Source organism: Crinia signifera, chromosome 2 (genome assembly GCF_055691185.1).
Source record: "Crinia signifera chromosome 2, ASM5569118v1, whole genome shotgun sequence".
NCBI classification, from domain to species: domain Eukaryota; kingdom Metazoa; phylum Chordata; class Amphibia; order Anura; family Myobatrachidae; genus Crinia; species Crinia signifera.
In genome coordinates, this window is record NC_139218.1 from 329070333 (window position 1) to 329091332 (window position 21000).

At 45.1% G+C, this 21000-nt stretch overlaps 1 protein-coding gene across 2 annotated transcripts in view; it reads left to right on the top strand.

The window, feature by feature from the left end:
* Window positions 1–21000, top strand: part of KIF5A (kinesin family member 5A) — a 150405-nt gene that overhangs the window by 43738 nt on the left and 85667 nt on the right. For both annotated transcript variants that reach the window (XM_083169389.1, XM_083169390.1), the window contains exons 2-3: window positions 17568–17655; window positions 18775–18848. In XM_083169389.1, coding sequence (XP_083025515.1) covers window positions 17568–17655; window positions 18775–18848 — 162 coding nt within the window. The remainder of the gene's footprint in view (window positions 1–17567; window positions 17656–18774; window positions 18849–21000) is intronic.

The window sequence follows — 21000 nt, forward strand, 5'->3', positions numbered from 1 at the left end:
TTCAGACCTGATCGCACACCCGTGATTTTCAAGGAAAGCATTCAGTTAAGATGCTGACCGCTAGAGTGAAATCCCGCCTTGCGAATCAACGGGATCGCTGTGCAAATGGATCTGTACGGCTACACATCCATCTGCAGCCATGCGAAGATGTCCAACCCCCATCGGAACAGGCTCACCATCGAATGATTTTTACACCGGGCACAAGTCATCACAGGCTCAGAGTAGCCAGAGACTTACTCGATGGCTGTGATGAAAACGGGCTGTTGCTGATGTCACACACCCTCCCCTAAAATGCTTAGGCACATCTCCGTTTTCCCTGACACTCCCATCGGTGTTTCCGGCACACCTAGCAGTTTTTCCTAGCACACCCACTAAACGTCCGGTTTCCACTCCCAGTCGCCTACTTCCTGTCAATCACCTTAGCGAATGGGGTGCATTTGTACTGTGAACCGTGTGCATGCACAGTGTAACGATAATCGACCACCACTTAGCTTCTGTTAACTCATTTCCAGGTTTATGCAGCAATACCTGAAAATATTAGGGGTTTGTTTCAGATGTCAGACGCAGTAGTGATGTCAGACGCAGTAGCGATGTCAGACGCAGTAGTGATGTCAGACGCAGTGGGTGATGGTTTCATTTGCACATGAGTCGCACTGTGCACACATTCGGATTTTTTTGCAGCACAAATTGAGATGTCAGGCAGCAGAAATGTAAGGGGCGTACCTGGTCGGGGACTGGAAGGTAACGCGCAGAGCGTGGTGCGGGTGTATCGCCGAAAGCGGTTGTGTACAAAGATATATAGCTGCTTATGTAGAGCCCATACTCAGATGGAGAGACTGCATGTACCGAAGGACTGGGGCATGCCCCGTGAGTGATCAAATAGGGACATGCAGCAAGGCCAGGTCCCCTCCCGTTGGGTGTACTTTCCTTTATTGCTATGTCGTTTTCACTATACCTGAAATATACTTACAGAAACATTGTTCTAATTACATTTAGGGGAAATTAATTATATTTGTCACTGGGGAGAATGTGATGGAATTGAAGTATGTGTCATTGTTCAGCGCCACTATTGTCCCTTGCAGAAATCACTGCTGCGCTTCATAGACGGAGACTTCTGTCCTGACATTGTGATGATAAAATGAGGGAAGATGGAATAACAGGCAGCAATTCCCTTTTGGTAAATGGGGTCTACTTACTAAGCATTGGATAAAGATCCAAGTAAAAGAGATAGCGTACCAGCCAATCAGCACCCAACCATGTTACAGGCTGTTTTTGAAAAATGACAGGAGCTGCTTGGCTGGTACTTTATCTCAGTTAGTAAATTGACAGTTGTACAAGTACTGTACATTCAGGCTTATTAGCAGTCACTTTCAAAACTACATTTTGTTACAGTAGTGGTTCTGCAGGAGCTGATTCCGGGTAGTTGGCATGACCCAGAGCAGGGGTGCAGAGTCTAACATGTCGGGAGGTGTTCACTAGGGAATTCTGCAAGGGGATTTGGACTTGCAGGTCACACCCCTGCCCAAGTCACCCAGTAACTGTACTGAGGTTGGATTCTGGAGCAACACAGGCTTTACCGAGTAGAAATACACACCCCACCCAAATGTAACTCTCTCTGCACATGTTATATCTGCCCCACCTGGAGTGCACATGCTTTTGTCCATGTTGAGAACAAATTTGTACTGAGATCAGATCTGAATAAGGGCCATTATGTCAGGTAAATTATCTAGTTAAAACAGGGCTCGACAACTACCGGTTGCCGGTCGCCACGGCGACTATATTCTGTTTCCTGGCGACCAGATTTTTTGCAGGGAGGGAGGAAGCAGAATCTGGTCGTCGGCAGCCCGACCACCAGTTTCCCCCCTCCTGTCAGGCCACCGGCAGCACGAACCCCTCCCCCTCCACGTGTTCGCAGCGGTGGCAGCAGAACACATTTTTAAAATACGCTTGGTCCTGAGTCTGACTTCTACAGCAGCCAAGAAAAGTTCCCATCCAATCACTGCATGGTGGCCTGAGGTTGAGACCTCTGACCTTCCTTTCCTGCAGTGCGTCATCCTGACAGACGCAGGGCACCGAGTCCCCGCAGAGCTGCTGCGCCTCCTGACTCTCCCGCTGTGTGAATCAGAGAGGGAGACAGCGGCTACTACACACTAATCAAACAGGGGTCTTTCCCCCGGCCCCGCAGCAGCACCTCTGCTCGTCGGGGCAACGTGCGCTGAGCCCCCACCACTTCTTGCTGCTGGACAAGCCCAGCTTTCAGCATGCAACCCCTGGGTAAAAGGGCAAGTTACCCCTGGGCAAAAGGCATGTTACCCCTGGGCAAAAGGGAAAGTTAACCCTGGGCAAAAGGGCAAGTTAACCCTGAGCAAAAGGGCAAGTTACCCCTGGGCAAAAGGCATGTTACCCCTGGGCAAAAGGCATGTTACCCCTGGCAAACAGCATGTTACCCCTGGCAAACAGCATGTTACCCCTGGCAAACAGCATGCAACACGTAGCAATGAGCATGTAGGTAAGCGGCAATTGAATGACATAATATGTACTAAGCGTTACAGCATATGGTTTTATATGTAATGGGCATGCCAGTGTTTTGTAGAATGTGTAATGGGCATTACAGTGTGTGGTATAACGTGTAAAGGGCATTATGGCATGTGGAATAACATGTAATGGGTGTGTGACGTGTAATAGGCATTGCATTGTAAAAAAAAATCCACTATTGCCCCTATTTTAAGTTTGACTGGCTCCTACACTTTCATGCTGGCTCCTAGATTTAAAAAAAATTTGAGTTATAAAATACATCTCATATTATGACCATCAATGTACTTCCTATGGTCACACACTGTTCAGTAACATGTAAATAGAGATGGACACTGTTTCTTCAAATGGTTCTTTGAATCAGTACAAGAAAATACACTTGGAACCATTGAACGATACATGTTGAATTTAGAAATTGTTTACATTTTCAAACATCTGTAGTTGTAACGCCTTTAATAATACACAGGGCTTGCTGCTATATGCTGTATAAACTTCTGTAAAAAAGATAGGTCATTGGTTTGACCAAATTTAGGTCGACATGCATTGTTGACTACTGAAGGTCAACAGGGCTTAGTTCAACACCTGAAATATGTCGACATGGCTAAGGTCGACACAAGCATTTGGTCGACAATGGCAAGGTTGACAGTGAAATGGTTTTTGACATGAGGTTTTAAGTTTTTGTCCCAAATATCAACATGAACACCTTCAAAGCGTACCGTGTCCCCTTGTATGGCTCGCTGGGCTTGGCATGCTTTGAGCACGGTGCTTTGTTGCACTCGGCACAATAATTTATTCTCCCAACACGCCGTAATGGATGGTCGGGCATGAAATGCCACCTATCTGCACATGGTAAAAAAAAAAACTGAGACACTCAAAAGGTCAACATGGAGTTTTTCACTGTTTTTTTTTTTCTAGCTGACATGTGCCGACAGGCGGTATTTCATACCATCCACTACAGCGTGCTGAGAGAAGAAAATAGTGTGCTGAGTGAAGCAAGGCACCGTGCCCAAAGCGAGCCATGCGAAGGGATGTGGCACACTTTGACGATGTTCATGTGCCCCATGTTAACCTTTTGACTGTCGACCTTGCCATTGTTGACCTAATATTTCTGTCAACCTTCCAACCCTGTCGACCATAGCCATGTCAAACTATTTCAGTCGAGCTTCAGTGGTCGACCCAATTTATGTCAACCGTAAATGGGCTCGACCTAGTGACCTTATCCCGAAGATCCTTTGGCATTTGTTACTGTTGACTTTAGATACCATTACTTCAGTGTTCATTTGGAGAACTCTTAAGGTACTTTCTAATGTAAATAATATAATATGTACTAATGTTACTTTAATGCTTCCCCTCCAGTATAATTATTAGTGCTAATACAATATATTTCTCTTGAAAACGATATCAGTGTACAATTATGTAAATTTCATTTACGCATATCCAGTGTGTATAAAACAGACGTGTGCTACTATACTGTACATTTCATATCATAAAATAAAATGGAAGACATATTCTTTATGCTCATTAGAATGTGAGGTGTGCACATATAACATTCCCCCAATCCATTTATTATAATGGGTACAGTAGTTAATTCGCTCAAATCCTTGTAGTGTAATGAATGTTCTGGGCAGCTGGGAATTAAGCAGAAACCCTGGTGGCCTGAGCAGACAAGATAGAGATTGAAAGACCTTTAATATCAGTTTCTGGTTGCATTAGGCTGGTAACCTTCTCCGTTGGGATAGAGTTGCCAAGACAACAGATGATGGCAATTGAGATCTAATAGCTGAAAGAGTATAATTTCCCACTTGAAAAAGGCAGTATTTCAACTTTTGCGTTAGAAGCATTAATATTTCAAGAGTGCCACTGTCATCTATAACAGTGTGAAATGGGATTTGCCTCCTGAATTAGTATTTATCAGAGCGGAGAGCTGGTCTAGGAACTATTATTACCTGTCTGTGTGTATGTAGATAACATAACCCTACTCCAGGGCCGGTGTAAGGCTTCTCAGCACCCTAGGCAAAACTCCAGCCTACTGCCCCCCCCCCCCCCCCACCACTGCCACCAATAACCATTTTCCAACCCATTAATGCATACTTGATTAACATTCTGGAATAGCAGGGAGCCTCCCAAAATTGAGTGGGCCTCCCAGCCCCCCAGGTAGGTGGGCAAGACTGCTTTCTCTGGAGGCCCCCAGCACCCTCCCCTTTACCACCCACAACAGAGTACAGGAAGAAAGGGAAGCAAAATAGGGAAGTATGCCTCAAGAGAAAGTATGGAGGTGAGGTCGTAGAGGTTCCACAGCAACCGCCTGCATTAAGTACAACAAGGATCCTCACAGACATCCTTTATTTTTTGATGGGCAGACTTGGTGGCGCCCCCCTAGATCCTGGCGCCCTAGGCAGCTGCCTAAAGCTGCCTAGTGGTAGAGCCGGCCCTGCCCTACTCACCCTACACTGAGGTGGTGCATACTCCACAAATCCATAGTGTGTACTGTACTGCATGGAATGTGCAGTGTCCAGGGAGGAACGTGTGGTATGCTCACACATCATGGCATATCATGCAAAGCAGGGGGGTGCAGCTTCCTCTGTGTGTGTTTGTTGCAATTTAATTTTACCGGTTTTGATAATCTAGGAGATGATTCAATTAATTGTGATGTCCATGATAACGTTTTTCAGTAAGGGACACATAATGCACGCAGTGCAGACTAGGGTGACCAACTCATCCCTTTAATCCGAGACACATATTAATTACACAGATTCTGTGGCTGGCTTTCACCTGGTTTTAAACTGCCACACCTCAAGACTCCATTTCACCTGGTTTTAAACTGCCACAGAACCTGTGTAATTAATATGCGTCCCGGATTAAAGTAATGAGTTGGTCACCCTAGTACAGACCTATAATTTAGTACTTGTTATGTGACCCATCTTGCCCTCCCAACGCATTTCACACTACATAAGGAAAGAGGGAAATGTTACTTAAAGTCCTACCTAGTTCCACTTTAGGAATGCTTATATACACCTTTGCATGTACTTCCTTAAAACATACCTTTTCGCTTCTTTTATTTGTGTTTATTCATGTTCATTTTTTTTTTAACAAATGTTCTGTTCTTTCATTGTTTTTTTTTTGGCTTGATGTGCTCAACAGTCAGAGAATTGTGTTTTACAGAACAGTGCTGCATCACAATGTCATAAGCCTATTTCTTTAAATGCCTAGTTAGAAACCATTATATTGGGTGAGCATGGTATATCTGTCGCTGCAATTACAATTGCAAAAAGGCAGTGTTATGCATTTCTGTGATTTAAGACCCATACACACTAGAAGATTATCTTTCGATTTTGGCTGGTTGGAATAAAAATATTGAAATTTGTGGGAGCAAAAGACAATTGACCGTTTACTCCTAAACATGTAAAACAGACACAAGTTGGTCCTACAGACAAATTGGTCAATTTAAGGCCCATACACACTGGAAGATATGAAAGATAAAAGATATTGGTGACCAATTTCCCTTGAGCTGATCATGAAAGATATTGTGCATCCACACTGAACACTGAGTGCAAACGTCATGAGCAATATTGGCAGATTGATCTGCATGTCCGGAAGATGTCAACATCGTTAACATTTTTAAAGATATTAGGCATACACACTAGAAGATATTGCCATCAATATCGTTCAGAAGCCCCTTTCTGAACAAGATTGATGCCACTATTATGGGCCTTTATGCAGATGACTGCTTTTGTCCATTTTCCGGCGTTTGGGAGCAAACGGTTGATTGTAATTTGTTCCTAGAAATTTCCAGATTTTCATTCTAACCAACCAGATTGGAAAAATAATCTTCTAGTGTGTATGGCTCTTTAGCTTTATGAGCCCGATACCTGACCCTCTGGGCTGGATTAAGGGCCTAATTGTCACAAATCTGCTTAATTAGGTTATCTGAATTGTGCTCTGACCACTCTCAGCAAGTTAACTTCTCTTGTTGTGAGAAGTTATTATAAGTGTATATTTGCATGTATTTTTTATTTTTTATATATTGTCTAATTAACAATAAATCTCCTATATATTTGGCTACATCTGTCACTCAAAGTGGGTGTCTGTGTCTATAACGCTCTGTTCCTGGACTTTCCTCTTAATGTGTGATTGCCTTCATCTGTGCTGAACACCTTTCTGAGAAATGAACCTGTTTAAAACAGGTGATGGCAATCATACATTAAGGGGAAGTCTAGAAACAGAGCATTGTGTCCCTCCTGGAGAGGGTCATGTTGGGAGGTATGTGACAGAGAACCAGCCCAGTGAGCCCACAGACAGTGCCAGACACCCACTGCCTTCCCATGTTGCCCAGCACTGCTACTCCACAGCCACCAGGTGAGCGCCCCCCTCCCGCGATTTGCGGCAAAACCTCCCCCCCCCCGCGCGCCCCCCCCCCCCCCCCGCGATTTGCGGCAAAAACACCCCCGCGACCCCCCCTCCCGCGATTCGCTGCAAAAAGAACCCCCCCACGACCCCTCCCGCAATTCGCGGCATAACCACCACCCCGCGACCCCCCCTCCCGCGAATCGCGGCAAACCCTCCCCCGTGACCCCCCCCCCCCGATTCGCGGAAAAAACACCCCCACCGCGACCTCCCTCCCGCGATTCGCGGCAAAAAGAACCCCCCCGCGACCCCCCCTTGCACGATTGGTGGCACCCCCCCTGCGACCCCCCTCCCGCGATTCGCGGCACCCCCCCTAAATTCGCAGCAGCCCCAGGATTAAATGGCACATGCAAAACACTGACATGGCTATGGTCGACAATGAAAAAGGTTGACATGAGTTTTTGAAGATTTATTTTTAATTTTTTCATATTCATTGTCATGTGTCGACATGGACACCAATGAAGTGGCACACTTATGTCAACATTTACATGTGTTGACCTTTCTGTGTTGATTTTTTCTTGTGGCGATTCGCGTCACACCCCCCGCAACTCCCGCGATTCGCGGCACCCCCCGTGACCCCCCCACCTCCCGCAATTCGCGGGAACCCCTGTGAACCCCGCCCTCCCGCGATTCGCGGCACCCACCCCCGCGACCCCCCCTCCCGCAATTCGCGGCACCCCCCCGTGATTCGCGGCAGCTCCAGAATTAAATTGCACATGGAAAACACTGACATGGCTATGGTCGACAATGAAAAAGGTTGACATGAGTTTTTGAAGTTTTTTTGTCATTTTTTGAATATTTTCATATTCATTCTCATGTGTCGACATGGACACCAATGAAGTGCCACACTTATGTCAACATTTACATATGTTGACCTTTCTGTGTTGATTTTTTTCTTGTGGCGATTCGCGTCACACCCCCCGCAACCCCCCCTCCGGCGATTCGCGGCACCCCCCCGCGACCCCCCCCCCTCCCGCAATTCGCGGCAACCCCCCACCGGAACCCCCATGAACCCCGCTCTCCCGCGATTCGCGGCACCCACCCCCCGCAACCCCCCCTCCCGCAAATCGCGGCACCCCCCGCGATTCGCGGCAGCCCCAGGATTAAATGGCACATGGAAAACACTGACATGGCTATGGTCGACAATGAAAAAGGTTGACATGAGTTTTTTTCATTTTTTTTTTCATTTTTTTTATATTTTCATATTCATTCTCATGTGTCGACATGGACACCAATGAAGTGCCACACTTGTGTCAACATTTACATGTGTTGACCTTTCTGTGTTGATTTTTTCTTGTGGCGATTTGCGTCACCCCCCCCCCACAACCCCCACTCCCGCGATTCACGGCACACACACACACACCTCCCCCGCGATTCTCGGCACCCCACCCCGTGACCCCCCCTCCCGTGATTCACGGCACACCCCCGCGACCCCCCCTCCCATGATTCGCCGCAACCCCCGCCCCGTAACCCCCCCTCCTGCGATTCGCGGCACCCACCCCCGCGACCCCCCCTCCCGCAATTTGCGGCACCCCCCCGCGATTCGCGGCAGCTCCAGAATTAAATTGCACATGGAAAACACTGAAATGGCTATGGTCGACAATGAAAAATGTTGACATGAGTTTTTGAAGTTTTTTTTTTCATTTTTTGAATGTTTTCATATTCATTCTCATGTGTCGACATGGACACCAATGAAGTGCCACACTTATGTCAACATTTACATGTGTTGACCTTTCTGTGTTGATTTTTTTCTTGTGGCGATTCACGTCCCACCCCCCCCGCAACCCCCACTCCCGCGATTCACGGCACACACACACACCCCCCCGCGATTCTCGGCACCCCACCCCGTGACCCCCCCTCCCGTGATTCACGGCACACCCCCCGCGACCCCCCTACCATGATTCGCCGCAGCCCCCGTAACCCCCCTCCCGCGATTTGCGGCAACCCACCCCGCGACCCCCCTCCCGCGATTCTCTGCAATCCCTCCCCTCCCGCGATTCGCAGCATCCACCCCCCCACAACCCCCCCTCCTGCAATTCGCGGCACCCCCCGCGACCCCCCCTCCTGCAATTCGCGGCACCCTCCGCGACCCCCCCTCCCGCGATTCGCGGACACCTAAGTTGCAATACAGGGCATCTTTCATACAATTCTAACCATATTTCTCATATACAAACGTTCACAAATTAAGGGGGCGCAGCCCCTTACGACGGTGTGAAGAGCGCCCGTAGGGCGCGATGAATCACCTAGTGTTATTAATATTCATCCAATTGTGTGGTGCTCTCTTATATGTATGTAGGTATATAAACATATATAGACATATATATTATTATATTCACCTTGTAAGTGCCAAGGAGGCATTCCTTAGTTTTATTGTCCAGAAGGTATCTTGCCTGTCCGGACCTATTACTTAGAGACTGTATCTAGTAATTCCATCAGTTCTGGATTCATTACTTGCTATTACTTGCCTGAGTTATTTGACTTTCCAATATTCTGTGTGTTTCCGTTATTTCTGGATTCTTGTACCTCCAGTCATCTCCTGATCCTGTCTCTACTCCAAGACACTAGCCATTGAAACCCCACATTCACAACTGGGTCCCCAAACTCATATCCGTGACACTAATGGACCTTGAGCTGGTAATGGTCAAGGGCCTATTATACAAAAAAGTGGAGGAGGTGAGGTCAATGCCAGGTAGGCATGTAGAACCCTCACATACAATACCTCGCCAACTCCCTGTCAGGGAGCCATCGGGCTCCCCAGTGGCTAGAACTATATATCGAATGTGATCCCAATCACTGCTGCATGATACGTATGTATCGTCATTGCAGCAGTGACAATCTCTGGTTTCAAACCAATGCTCACAGATTGGAATCGTAAGTGCATGACATACGATCTGACAGTTTTCACATGATTTATCGGCCCAATGCATCAAAATCGTGTTGAAAAAGGCCGATCATACTAGTGCCTATACACTATAAGTGTCTCCCTAAATATATAAAAGTACACAAATGGCATACATTTGTAAATAGAAATTTCAATTATAATACTTATGATTTATGGGCAACCATGTGGCCAGCTGGTGTCTGTCTGGGCCTATTTTTATATGGAGTCCTGAAGCTCCATCTGCCCCATTGTTAATCTGGCCCTGAAATACAGTATGTGCGAGTTCCTTCTGTATAGAGCTAAGGTTGGAATGCAGGTAACTGACTATAAATGACTATGAATTTTGTGGTCAGGAAAAGATTATTGAAATCATTTTGACCAAACTTCAGTACAAATCTACGTACATAAAATACCATTGTTCTCACAGCTATTTTCATTGCTGCTTTATATGTTTGCGTCCCACACAATATGAAGACACAACCTTCTTAAATGCCTTGCAGAAATAAGTATTTTTGGAAAAAAAATGTGTGTGCCATCATGGCAATTAGTCTAATGTGTTCCAAATCTATTTATTATATGCAGTAACTGCTGAGTGTAATATTCTGTCAGGAATCATCTGAGTCTCTGAGGAGTGGAAGAACAGATTTCAGATCCCGGACAGCTCCCGGTGCTGATTTCTCTTCCACAGCCAGCAGCAGCTTGGAGCCATTGATGTGATCAAGGATAAGACGTATAGAGCCGTTACCCTGAGGAAGTGTAATCTGCAGTATGCTAATTACAGTCCCCAACAGACCACTCTGGGTTCTGGGAAATATTTAGAAGCTTCTACTGTAACTCGATGTAGTTCAGATCTTTGCTCTCACAAAACTCTCTTTTTCTAAACTGAAATGCAGATTGCTTTCAATCACAGAGATCACGAGAATGTCAGTCACATCGGCAGGAGGCAGCTGTTTTCGTGCTATGATATTAATAGGCCTGGTTAAAATGCTGAGTGAGTGAGACTGCAACTGCAGATAATACAGTAGTATGCATGGTGCCACGCAGAATAGCATTTGTGTTTTTGTCATGCTGTGAATCAAGACCTTCAGTTAAATTGGTCCCTTGGAAAATTGTGTGATGATAAAAAAAATATCTAACATATGGAGTTTTAGAAAAACAGAAGATTCATTGTTTCCCTTGGAAATGACAGTTACTCTGTGTAATGGGAAATCGGTTTTGATTTGTTTTTGATATATGTGTTGTTGGGAGAATGTATATATACAAAATACTGAATACATTCTATATAAAATTATACATACACATATATTCTAATTCATACGATCCCCGCGTGTTTGCACGGGGGTGCCTTATTCTGGTTCATTCGCTCGGATGCGTGCATGCACCCTTGCGAATGACCCAAACCCCGCCTTGGGAATTGTTAGCCTGCACCACACATTCGCAAGGCAAATTCATTCGCAAGGCTTACAAACGGATGTTTTACATCATGAGTCTTCAAACTGTGGCCCGACAGATGTTGTGAAACTACATGTTCCAACACGCATTGCCACATTTTTTCCTATAAGAGCATGCCAAAACTGTCAGGGCATGCTGGGACATGTACTCCACAACATCTGGAGGGCCACAGTTTGAAAACCCATGTTTTACATGAACATCCATTCGCATGCCAGTGGGAACCACCCCCATCTTTTGATGGTTGCCGACCATCGAATGATGGCAAAGGTGCCCGCATATGTAAGGGTGGCCCAGACCACTCGTAAATATGAGCGAAGAAATGCAGGGAATTGGGTGGGCAGCGGACATCCGGCTATGTCAGCTGTCCGCTCCCTGCACGCGCGTCGCGACTGCATTAGCATACCGTATGCACACCCAGCGTTTTAACGCGAACACCCATGAAATGCAGGGCGTACACATGTTCTAATGCCCAGCACCCCACGCCCCTCTCCACCCCGCACGCAAGGTTGGGAGCGTGCACTCGACGACCAGACTTCTCGCCGAGTTCGCACACACCCAGCGTATACACATGCGCAGAAATGCTGCTGCGCATACGCAAAACATGGGTTACTGTGCGAATTCCCATCTGAGCGAATGAATCAGAATAAGGCCCATTGTGTCTGGAGCAAACCATGTTGCTATGCAAGGGGTGCAAATGCATCTACAATGTTTCTCTGCAAGGTAAATATTGGCTGTTTTTGCATGTAGCCCACAAATATAAAACAGCTTTATTTTTACATTGCAATTTAGATTTCAGTTTGAACACGCACCACCCAAATCTATATCACCTGCAGCGGATCACGGCTTTACCCATTTTCATGCTTTTTTTGCTTTGATCTCAGTGCTGAATCAGGCCCACTAACTGCAGGTATTGTGGGTAATCATCATCCCTGCACTGGCTGCAGCCTACATGCTTGCTCTGGTCATAGTAACCCCCAGAGATGTAAGCACACATGGCTGAATTCGGTAGGTCTCACTTGCCACTACTGGCACTAATAGTCATTCACCCCTTCTTTTTAAAGAAAAACAACAGCATACTTTATTTGCCCAGGGTATTGATACTGATATAATGGTAGAGTTGTAATGCCTGACTTTCATCGTGGCCTATCATTTATAGAGTTGCTGGTCATTGTTAACACATGTTGGCCCCATTGGGACCAATCTGTGTTACGCCTTCAAAAGCAAGACCATTGTGCCGAATCATCCACACAGCAGTAAGGTACTTCAATAAGAGCTATTAACATGTTTTAGATCTCAATTCTTTGGGGAACAGTACTATCACATATCCCTGGTCTTTGTTCATACTGATAGCTACTAGACTTACAAGGTTGTTGAATAAAAATTGCAACATCTTCCCTCTCTTGCACATAATATGTGAGTCAAACTAGTCCACAAAGGCACAACAGAAACCCCTGGTTGGCACCACTGCATTAGGGCCCACACCCTCCTCTACAGTAAAGATCAGGTTCCAGACTGTGCACTATATATATATATATATATATATATATATATATATATATATATATATATATATATATGAGGTCCAGACCATATACACAATGGTTAACAATAGAAAAACACTGTTATAATGCACTATAGTCCTATACAGTATAAAGCCTCTGTTGTAGCTGAGATAATCAATTAAAAAACACTGGAGGATTTCAAGGCGCAAAAAAGGAAACAGAAAAGCAGCTCCAACAATACCCAAAAACTTGTTCAACCCAAAAACAAGTGGAAGCACTATAATATAAAAAAAGGAATTTAGGATATGTTCAAAGCGCTGTCTGTAGTAATTCTTCTTTTTTCACGATGATATGTGAAAAGAAGAGAAGAATTCAATGTGTAGGATTATTTCAAACGTTAAAAAAAGGGGGATAGATAACATTTTAACAGGACATACCACACCCACAATAGAGAGTGTGTATTGCCTTTACCAGAGATGCACCAGGTGTATGGAGAGCCCCTTTTTAAACGTACTCACTCGAAAAAAACAGTGGTGCACTCATAAAGGTTTCTTTCAAGTAAGCGTACCGATAACTCACAATTCACAGGGATGGTTTCAAACACATCTGGGTATCTTTGGCCAGTATTCAATGCTCCCGATTCACCTTTTTTTTTTTTCAGCGAATCGGGCTGTTTTCACTCCTTGCAGTGAATCTTTTTAACTGAAAATGTGATTCACCCGATTCAATGTTCACTGTTTGCCGAAAGCGAACAGTGAATGCCGGCCAGTTCTCCGTTTCATGCTCGCTACAATTCGCTGGTGTATTTCAATGGGGTTTTCACGGGGATTCACAGAGAGTGTATTCAATGCTAGGATGGCGAATTGCTTTCTCCCTGATTTTTGCCATGATTCACCATTTTGCATTCAACATCTTTTTAAGGTGAACTGGAAAGTGATCTTTTAAAATAAAGGTGTTTTTTTTTTTTGTAAAGGGGCATGCTATTTTTATTCATGTGATTGAAGCACATTAATATATATATATATATATATATATATATATATATATATAAAGGAAAGGGAGTTTCAGAGTGCGCCAATTCATTAACATATACAACAAATTTGTTGATCAACAATATAGAAGTCCAAAGGGTAGTTGTAAAAAGATTTATTCAGAAGTCTTCCAAAATGATGACAAAGGCCCAACGCGTTTCGTCAATAACTTGACTTCATCAGGGGCATTGGAAGTAGAGCAGTACAAAGCAATTTCACACTATGGATTTTTCATTGTTTAATTATTAGAAAAACAGCAGAAATTTGCTTGCAAGAGACGATACTGGAAGTGGCTTGTGCTGGTATCGCTGGGAATCAGCAGAAGCAGTAGAACAAGGTGTAGTAGTAGTCCACTGATATCAAAAGTTTTTTAGGGGAATGGATGAATGACCCCAAAATTTAACAACAGAATAGAATTAGAGCAGTGCAAAACCGGAAGTGAACTCCTGAGATCCAAACACTGAATTGGCGCACTCTGAAACTCCCTTTCCTTTATCTCTAAAACCTTTGGGTCCTGTCTAACAGGGGGCCCCTCAGAGGTGCTGCCTTTCCTTTGTGAGGCGCGGTTGGGTTCCATTGTCTCATATATATATTTTTTTTTTTTTACACATTCGCCAGCAGGGAGCCGGGAGCCACTCATTTGATATTCATATATTCACTTTACTCTAGTCCCGGCTTGTTACGTGCGGGACCAGAGAAGCAGCTCCTTACCCCTGTCCCGTGCCAGCATTCCCGGGGGGGCAGCCTCTGCTGCCTGTGCCCCAGGAGCCCTCCCCCACAAATTCTGAGGCAGGCAGGCAGGCTTACATCTCCCTACCTGCCTCCGTCCTTTGGCTAAAATTCGCCAGCAGGGGCAGCGAGCCCCTGCTGCATTGAATAGGGTGGCAGGGAGGGCTGGCAGCGAAATTGATAATACTGATAGTGTGACGGAACTCCAGACAATTGTGTAATTGTTGTCAGACAAAAACCTGGTAATATCTGAATGACAGCTTCCAGCATTTTCAAAGCAAATGGTCAACTGTCATTTGCGCTCATCCCTGGGCAATATGGTTTTTGTTCCAACCAGTCAGATCTGACTATCAATCTGTAGATGTATGGCCAGCTTTAGACTCCTAGAGCCAACCAGAGGGTTGTATGCCTATAACAGATAACAGATGCCCGTTCTTCCCTTAGTGCTAAGGCAGGGGTGTCAAACTCAAATTCATCGGGGGCCGCATCAGCAGTTTGGTCACCCTCAAAGGGCCGCTGTATAATAATAATGCAATGACACCACAGGCTGCTCCCGCTGTATAATAATAATGCAATGACACCACAGGCTGCTCCCGCTGTATAATAATAATGCAATGACAGCACAGGCTGCTCCCGCTGTATAATATAACAATAGTAATGCCATGACACAAATTATTATACAGTGGGAGCAGCCTGTGGTGTCATTGCATTATTATTATACAGAGGGAGCAGCCTGTGGTGCCATGGCATTACTTTTATATTATACAGGGGAAGCAGCCTGTGGTGTCATGGCATTATTATTATACAGGGGGAGCAGCCTGTGGTGTCATGGCATAATGCCATGACACCACAGGCTGCTCCCCCTGTACAATAATAATGACACCACAGGCTGCTCCTCCTGTATAATATAAAAGTAATGCCATGACACCACCACCAGATATATTGTTTTTTTATGTAACTTACTGTATTTTATCCCTCAGGCTCCTTTACTGCTGCTGCTGCGGCTCCACTAATTTCAATTCCACTCTCTGCGCCGCGGCCTGTCCTGCTGCGGCCCCCGACTCGGCCTGCCTTCCTTCCTCTCTGCAGACGCGTGGGTGGGAGGCGTCATCGTCATGACGTCCCCACCCAGCGTCTGCCACTGCCTCGATAAGAGGGAACAGGCTGCCGGGCCCTCCTCCACGTAGCCGTGGTGGCCGGCGGCCATGTTCCTGTGGCCGCAGACATCTTAAAAGACCACAGGAACATGGCCGCCGGCAGTGCAAAAAAAACCTCAAAAGATCTCAAAAAAGAGAATAAAAGGTGAAGGCTGGCGGCGGCTGCGCGGGCAACATGATGAGGTCTGTCGGACCGGTTTGACACCCGTGTGCTAAGGGGACGATTCTGGTTGCCAGGACTTAAACCTCAGCAGTAGGGGCTTACCCATTAGGCTGGAGACATCAGAAAATAGCTGGAGCAATATAAATAGCAGAATACAATAGGACCAGAACCTAAAGGGTGAACTAGCAGATTCAGGACTATCAAGTGATTAATTTTGAGTTGGAAAGTAGAGGTGGTGTAGCTACACTGAATGTTGGAATGCAGAGCAAATGGTATATGCTATCACTCTGAGCTCAGGAACACAGGAGAGGTAAACCAGCCTGGACTAAATCTAATAATAAATATTACAAATATTGGCAGGAGACACAGGGTACAGGTATGACAGACCGACTAGTTTCTGGCAGGCAGAGTATCCACAGAAACAGGCATAGTAATCCTTGGATAGGCAGAGTAGAGTATCCACAGTTAACATAGTATAAGTTATAACCAGCAGGGACCAGCTGTCTGACTTCCTGTGTTCAGAGCGCTTTCCCAATAAACACCATTACAAATATGGTGTCCCACAACAGGCTGTAAGGTATTCTTAGCTGTCTACAGTCAGGGCCGGACTGGCCCATAAGTGCATAGGTCATAGGGGAAATCCAGGGCCGGCTCTACCATTAGGCAGCTTTAGGCAGTTGCCTAGGGCACCGGGGTCTGAGGGGGCACCAGCAAGTCTGCAAAAAATCAGGGATGTCTATGATCCTTGTTGTACTTAATGCAGGTGGCGGCTGTGGAACTTCTAAGACCTCACTTCCATACATTCCCTTGAGGCATATTTACCTACTTTGCTGCCCTCTCCTCATTGTACTCTATTGTGGATGGCAAAGGGGGCCCTCCAGGGAAAGCAGGGGACTTGCCCACCTCCCTGGGGGGCTGGGAGGACCACCTGATTTTTGGGAGCCTCTCTGCCATACCAGAATGTTAGGAAAGTATGCCCTAAGGGCTTGGAAAGTGGGCATTGGTGGCAGTATGGGGGGGGGGAAGTAGGTTAAAGTTTTGCCTAGTGCTGAGCTGAGAAGCCTTACACCGGCCCTGGGGAAATCCCTGGTGGGTCCTACCCCTGAAGACCCACCCTCTCCTCCAGGGATTAGGTTACAGACTTTGCACTTGAATGACACTTTATACATATGTTACATTTTACTGCACAGCTTTATGCTGTATTTTAACCACTGCATTGCTGTTACTAATCTGGTACATTATAATGCATGCACGAGTAGTATTTGATTTATCTATCAAGGGCCCCACACCATGTTCTCTCTAATGGTTAGCCAATCCTATGTTCTGGCAGGCTACGCCCTCTCTGGATGCTGGACACACCCCTAAGTATGGGCCCTTACCCTGTATCTCCCCACAGTGGCCCTTCATAGTTCTGTCTACAGTAGGCTGTAACTATATACCATCATTTATCAGAGTCAGTGAAAACGTGAGAATATTTTTGTTTTTTAAACAGTCGCAGTGTACTTTTGAAATGTTGGAAGGACACTTAGTTAAAGACGAATAATTCTGTACATGGGAGGTACGCCATGGCAATAATTATACATATTGGACAGAGGAGTATTAATGTCCAAAGTTTTTAACTTGTTTATTACCTGACCATGTAATTGTAATCTGAAGTATACTTATGTACAATGATCTTTCTGTTTTTATTAACTCAGTGTATTTTTGTTATTGTAGGGAAAACCCTATTCGTTTGACCGTGTGTTTCCTCCGAATACGACTCAGGAGCAGGTCTACCATGCCTGCGCAATGCAGATTGTTAAAGGTAACATTTATTTCATCAAAAACAAAATTGTTTCGATTCCAAGGATAATTTAAAGAATTTTGAGCATTTTGGAGTTGCTGAATTCAAAAATGAATAATTTATTTCTGAATTGGCTCTAGTTTAGGCCTGGCCAACCTGTGGCTCTCCAGATGTTGTCAAAGTACAAATCTCATCATGCCTTGCCACAGTTTTGCAATAAGGGAGTGTTTTAAACTGTGGCAAGGCATGCTGGGATTTGTAGTTTCACAACATCTGGAGAGCCACAGGTTGGCCTGTCCTGCTCTAGTTCTTGAGCTAGTGCGACCCTCAATTAATAGGGAACTTTGCCAATCGCTGGGCTGAAAATCGCTCATTGCATAAATACTGAGCGATTTCGAAAGCCATCCAGTCTACTGCAGACCAACAGTGGCGGCCAGCAATGTTGTGGGAGTGCGCATTACTGCTTGCCATACACACTGGGTGGCTTTGGAGCTGAAAGCCACTCAAATGATGACACTGAGCCGCTTTCAGCTCAAAGTCGCCCAGTGTGTATGAGCCTTAACATTCTAAAAGGTTAGACACACAAATATTCTAGGCGTCTACTCCACAATCATTCTAGAATATTCCCTCTCTGTATATAAGTGATCCGCTTCTGTCAGATGGCAGGTGAGCACTTTGTGTTGTCTAATGTGTTATTCTTGTTTCTCAGCCATGTGTCTCTAAAATTCTAGCAAACCAATAAAGGTTTTGGAATCAGCACCAGATAATTACCCCAAAATTGCTGTATTCTAGGCTGATTGAGTGTTGATATAGCCGAGCTGTTTATTTTATGTGTCCTGTGGTATACCAAAGGGGCTGGGGGCCGGTCCGCCACGTCACCAAAGTAACTGCCGGGGAAGCACCTGACTTAAACATGGACCGTGGGCTTCCCCGTGTGCATCGGCAGCAGGCTGTTCTAACAGGAAGCTGCTAGAGGGGCGGGACGCATTTGCCCTTTAAAAATGTAGGTAGGGTGCGGCGCCCCGCTAAAACAGCTTAGCGGGAACACTACACTACTGTACAAACATGTGCTATGCAGTGTAACTTACTACTGCTGCTTGTGATATCTGCTCTAAGTAATATAATCCCTGTTCCCTGTAGATGTGCTGGCTGGGTACAATGGGACCATCTTTGCCTATGGGCAAACCGCCTCTGGGAAGACCCACACCATGGAGGTATGTTATCTTCTCACACTTCCTAAAATGGTAACTATTGCAAATTATGGAAGGAATCACTAAAATTACAACTCAAGCAGACAATGATCCCGCTATTTGTTAGTGAGATATCCTCTTGTTTCACACAGCAGATAATTTTTTATTTATTTATTGCTAATGTGTCTTGCGTTTGCTAATTACATAACATTTTCTTGAGTAATCCTTATTGATTGCACTCATTTGTCATGTCATGTGTAATTGTGTTGATTGCTGTGCCCTTTTTGGTATGCTTCAGAATCAATAAAACATTTGGAAAAAAATACTAAGCACAAATGAACTGTCAGTGAACTGTTATTTTCTGCTACCCTCATATTCTGCTGCACTTTCCAGAGAACACTTGCCATTCACATCAGTCACTGCCCCTGGGCTGATTACAATCAATGGGGTAGATTTATTAAGCTCGGTGAAGTGATAAACTGTCTGTTTTTTTTCACCAACCAATCAGCTCTTACCTGTGAAGCTACAGGATTGGTTTGAAAAATGACAGGTAAGAGCTGATTGGCCGGTGATAAAAACCCAAACAGTTTATCACTTTACCGAGCTTAATATATCTACCCCAATATTCCCTGCCATAATGATACACATACACATAGGGTTCGTTTTATCAGCAGCTAAGTAATCTAAAGACAGTATGACTTTGCAATGTGTGAAGAAAGCTACAATAGAACATACAAACTCCACACAGATAGGGCCCAAAATAGAATGAATCCAGTGACCAATCACTGTGAGTCAGTATTGCTAACCACTGGAACATGTTGCTTGTAAATTAGTGTTAGTGTTAGGTTTGTCAGGAAATAAGACTATAGACCAGTGGTTCCCAAACTGTGGCCCTTATTCAGATCTGATCGCAGTATAAATTTGTTTGGAAAATGGGCAAAACCATGTGCACTGCAGGTGGGGCAGATGTAACATGTGCAGAGAGAGTTAGATTTGTGTGAGTTATTTTGTTTCTGTGCAGGGTAAATACTGGCTGCATTATTTTTACACTGCAATTTAGATTTCAATTTCAACACACCCCACCCAAATTTAACTCTCTCTGTACATGTTACATCAGCCCCACCTGCAGTGCACATTGTTTTGCCCATTTTCCAAACAAATTTGTACTGCAATCAGATCTGAATTAGGGCCTGTGTGCTAAATTACTCAATGAGAACCTTTTGGCCTAGGGGTGTCACGAAAAAAATTCTGATACTCTTCTAGGGCTCTGTGATTCCAAACTGTTTGGGAACCACTGCTGTAGACACTAATACAATGCAACAATTCCAGACTCTGCAACTTCACCCACTGATCATTCTTACGGGTAAAGCTGCAGACGCTTTGTTTTGTATAATTTTTGGGTTATTCAGTTACCCACGGTCATTGACTGTGGGTCACTTTGTTGCTGGGGCTATTCAACCTCATTAAATCTGCACAACCCGCGGTTTTTCAGAGATTCATTGTTTCACCTGCACCCGACTGCTCCAGCTCCCTTAGGAAAATTGGGAAAAACCCCGTTTTTAGCAGCCAATGTTGCTTCTAGGCTGATTGAATACCAGCATTAGTTGTGAATCATACAGTTTTTGCTATTAGGCTGGTAGATATTATTTTACATTGTTTTACCTTTGTGTTTATATAATTACATGATCAAAACAACCGCATATCCGAAAACAACAACAAAAAAAGGAATTCCCGTAATCAGCTTTATCCATGATGAGGCTACTGCAATTATAGATGACCGAATAAGTGCAAATAGTGCAAAATCACTAACATTAGGTAGACGCAGAATCCCCCAGCAGTCTGGCTGATGCATGATTTATTCTATTCCTGTATGCATACAACACAGTGGCGTAACTATACATTTTGTTGCCCTTGCCAAAAAGTTTTGTGCCCCCCCCCCTCAGCTCCTCCCCAGCGTGTTTCCCCAGCACGTGACTTGATGATGTCACACGCATAACGGAGAAGCTGAAGCAGGATAGAGGAAGAGAGACCAGCATACACTGCTGCTTCCCTTGGCTCCGACGCATCCCAGGCCACCCTAGCACGTCCATCCGCCTGACCATCCTGTACACAGTAGTAAATAGCCGGCTCAGTGTACAGTCAATTGAATCAGTGATGGGATTTTTCGTCCCTGCCA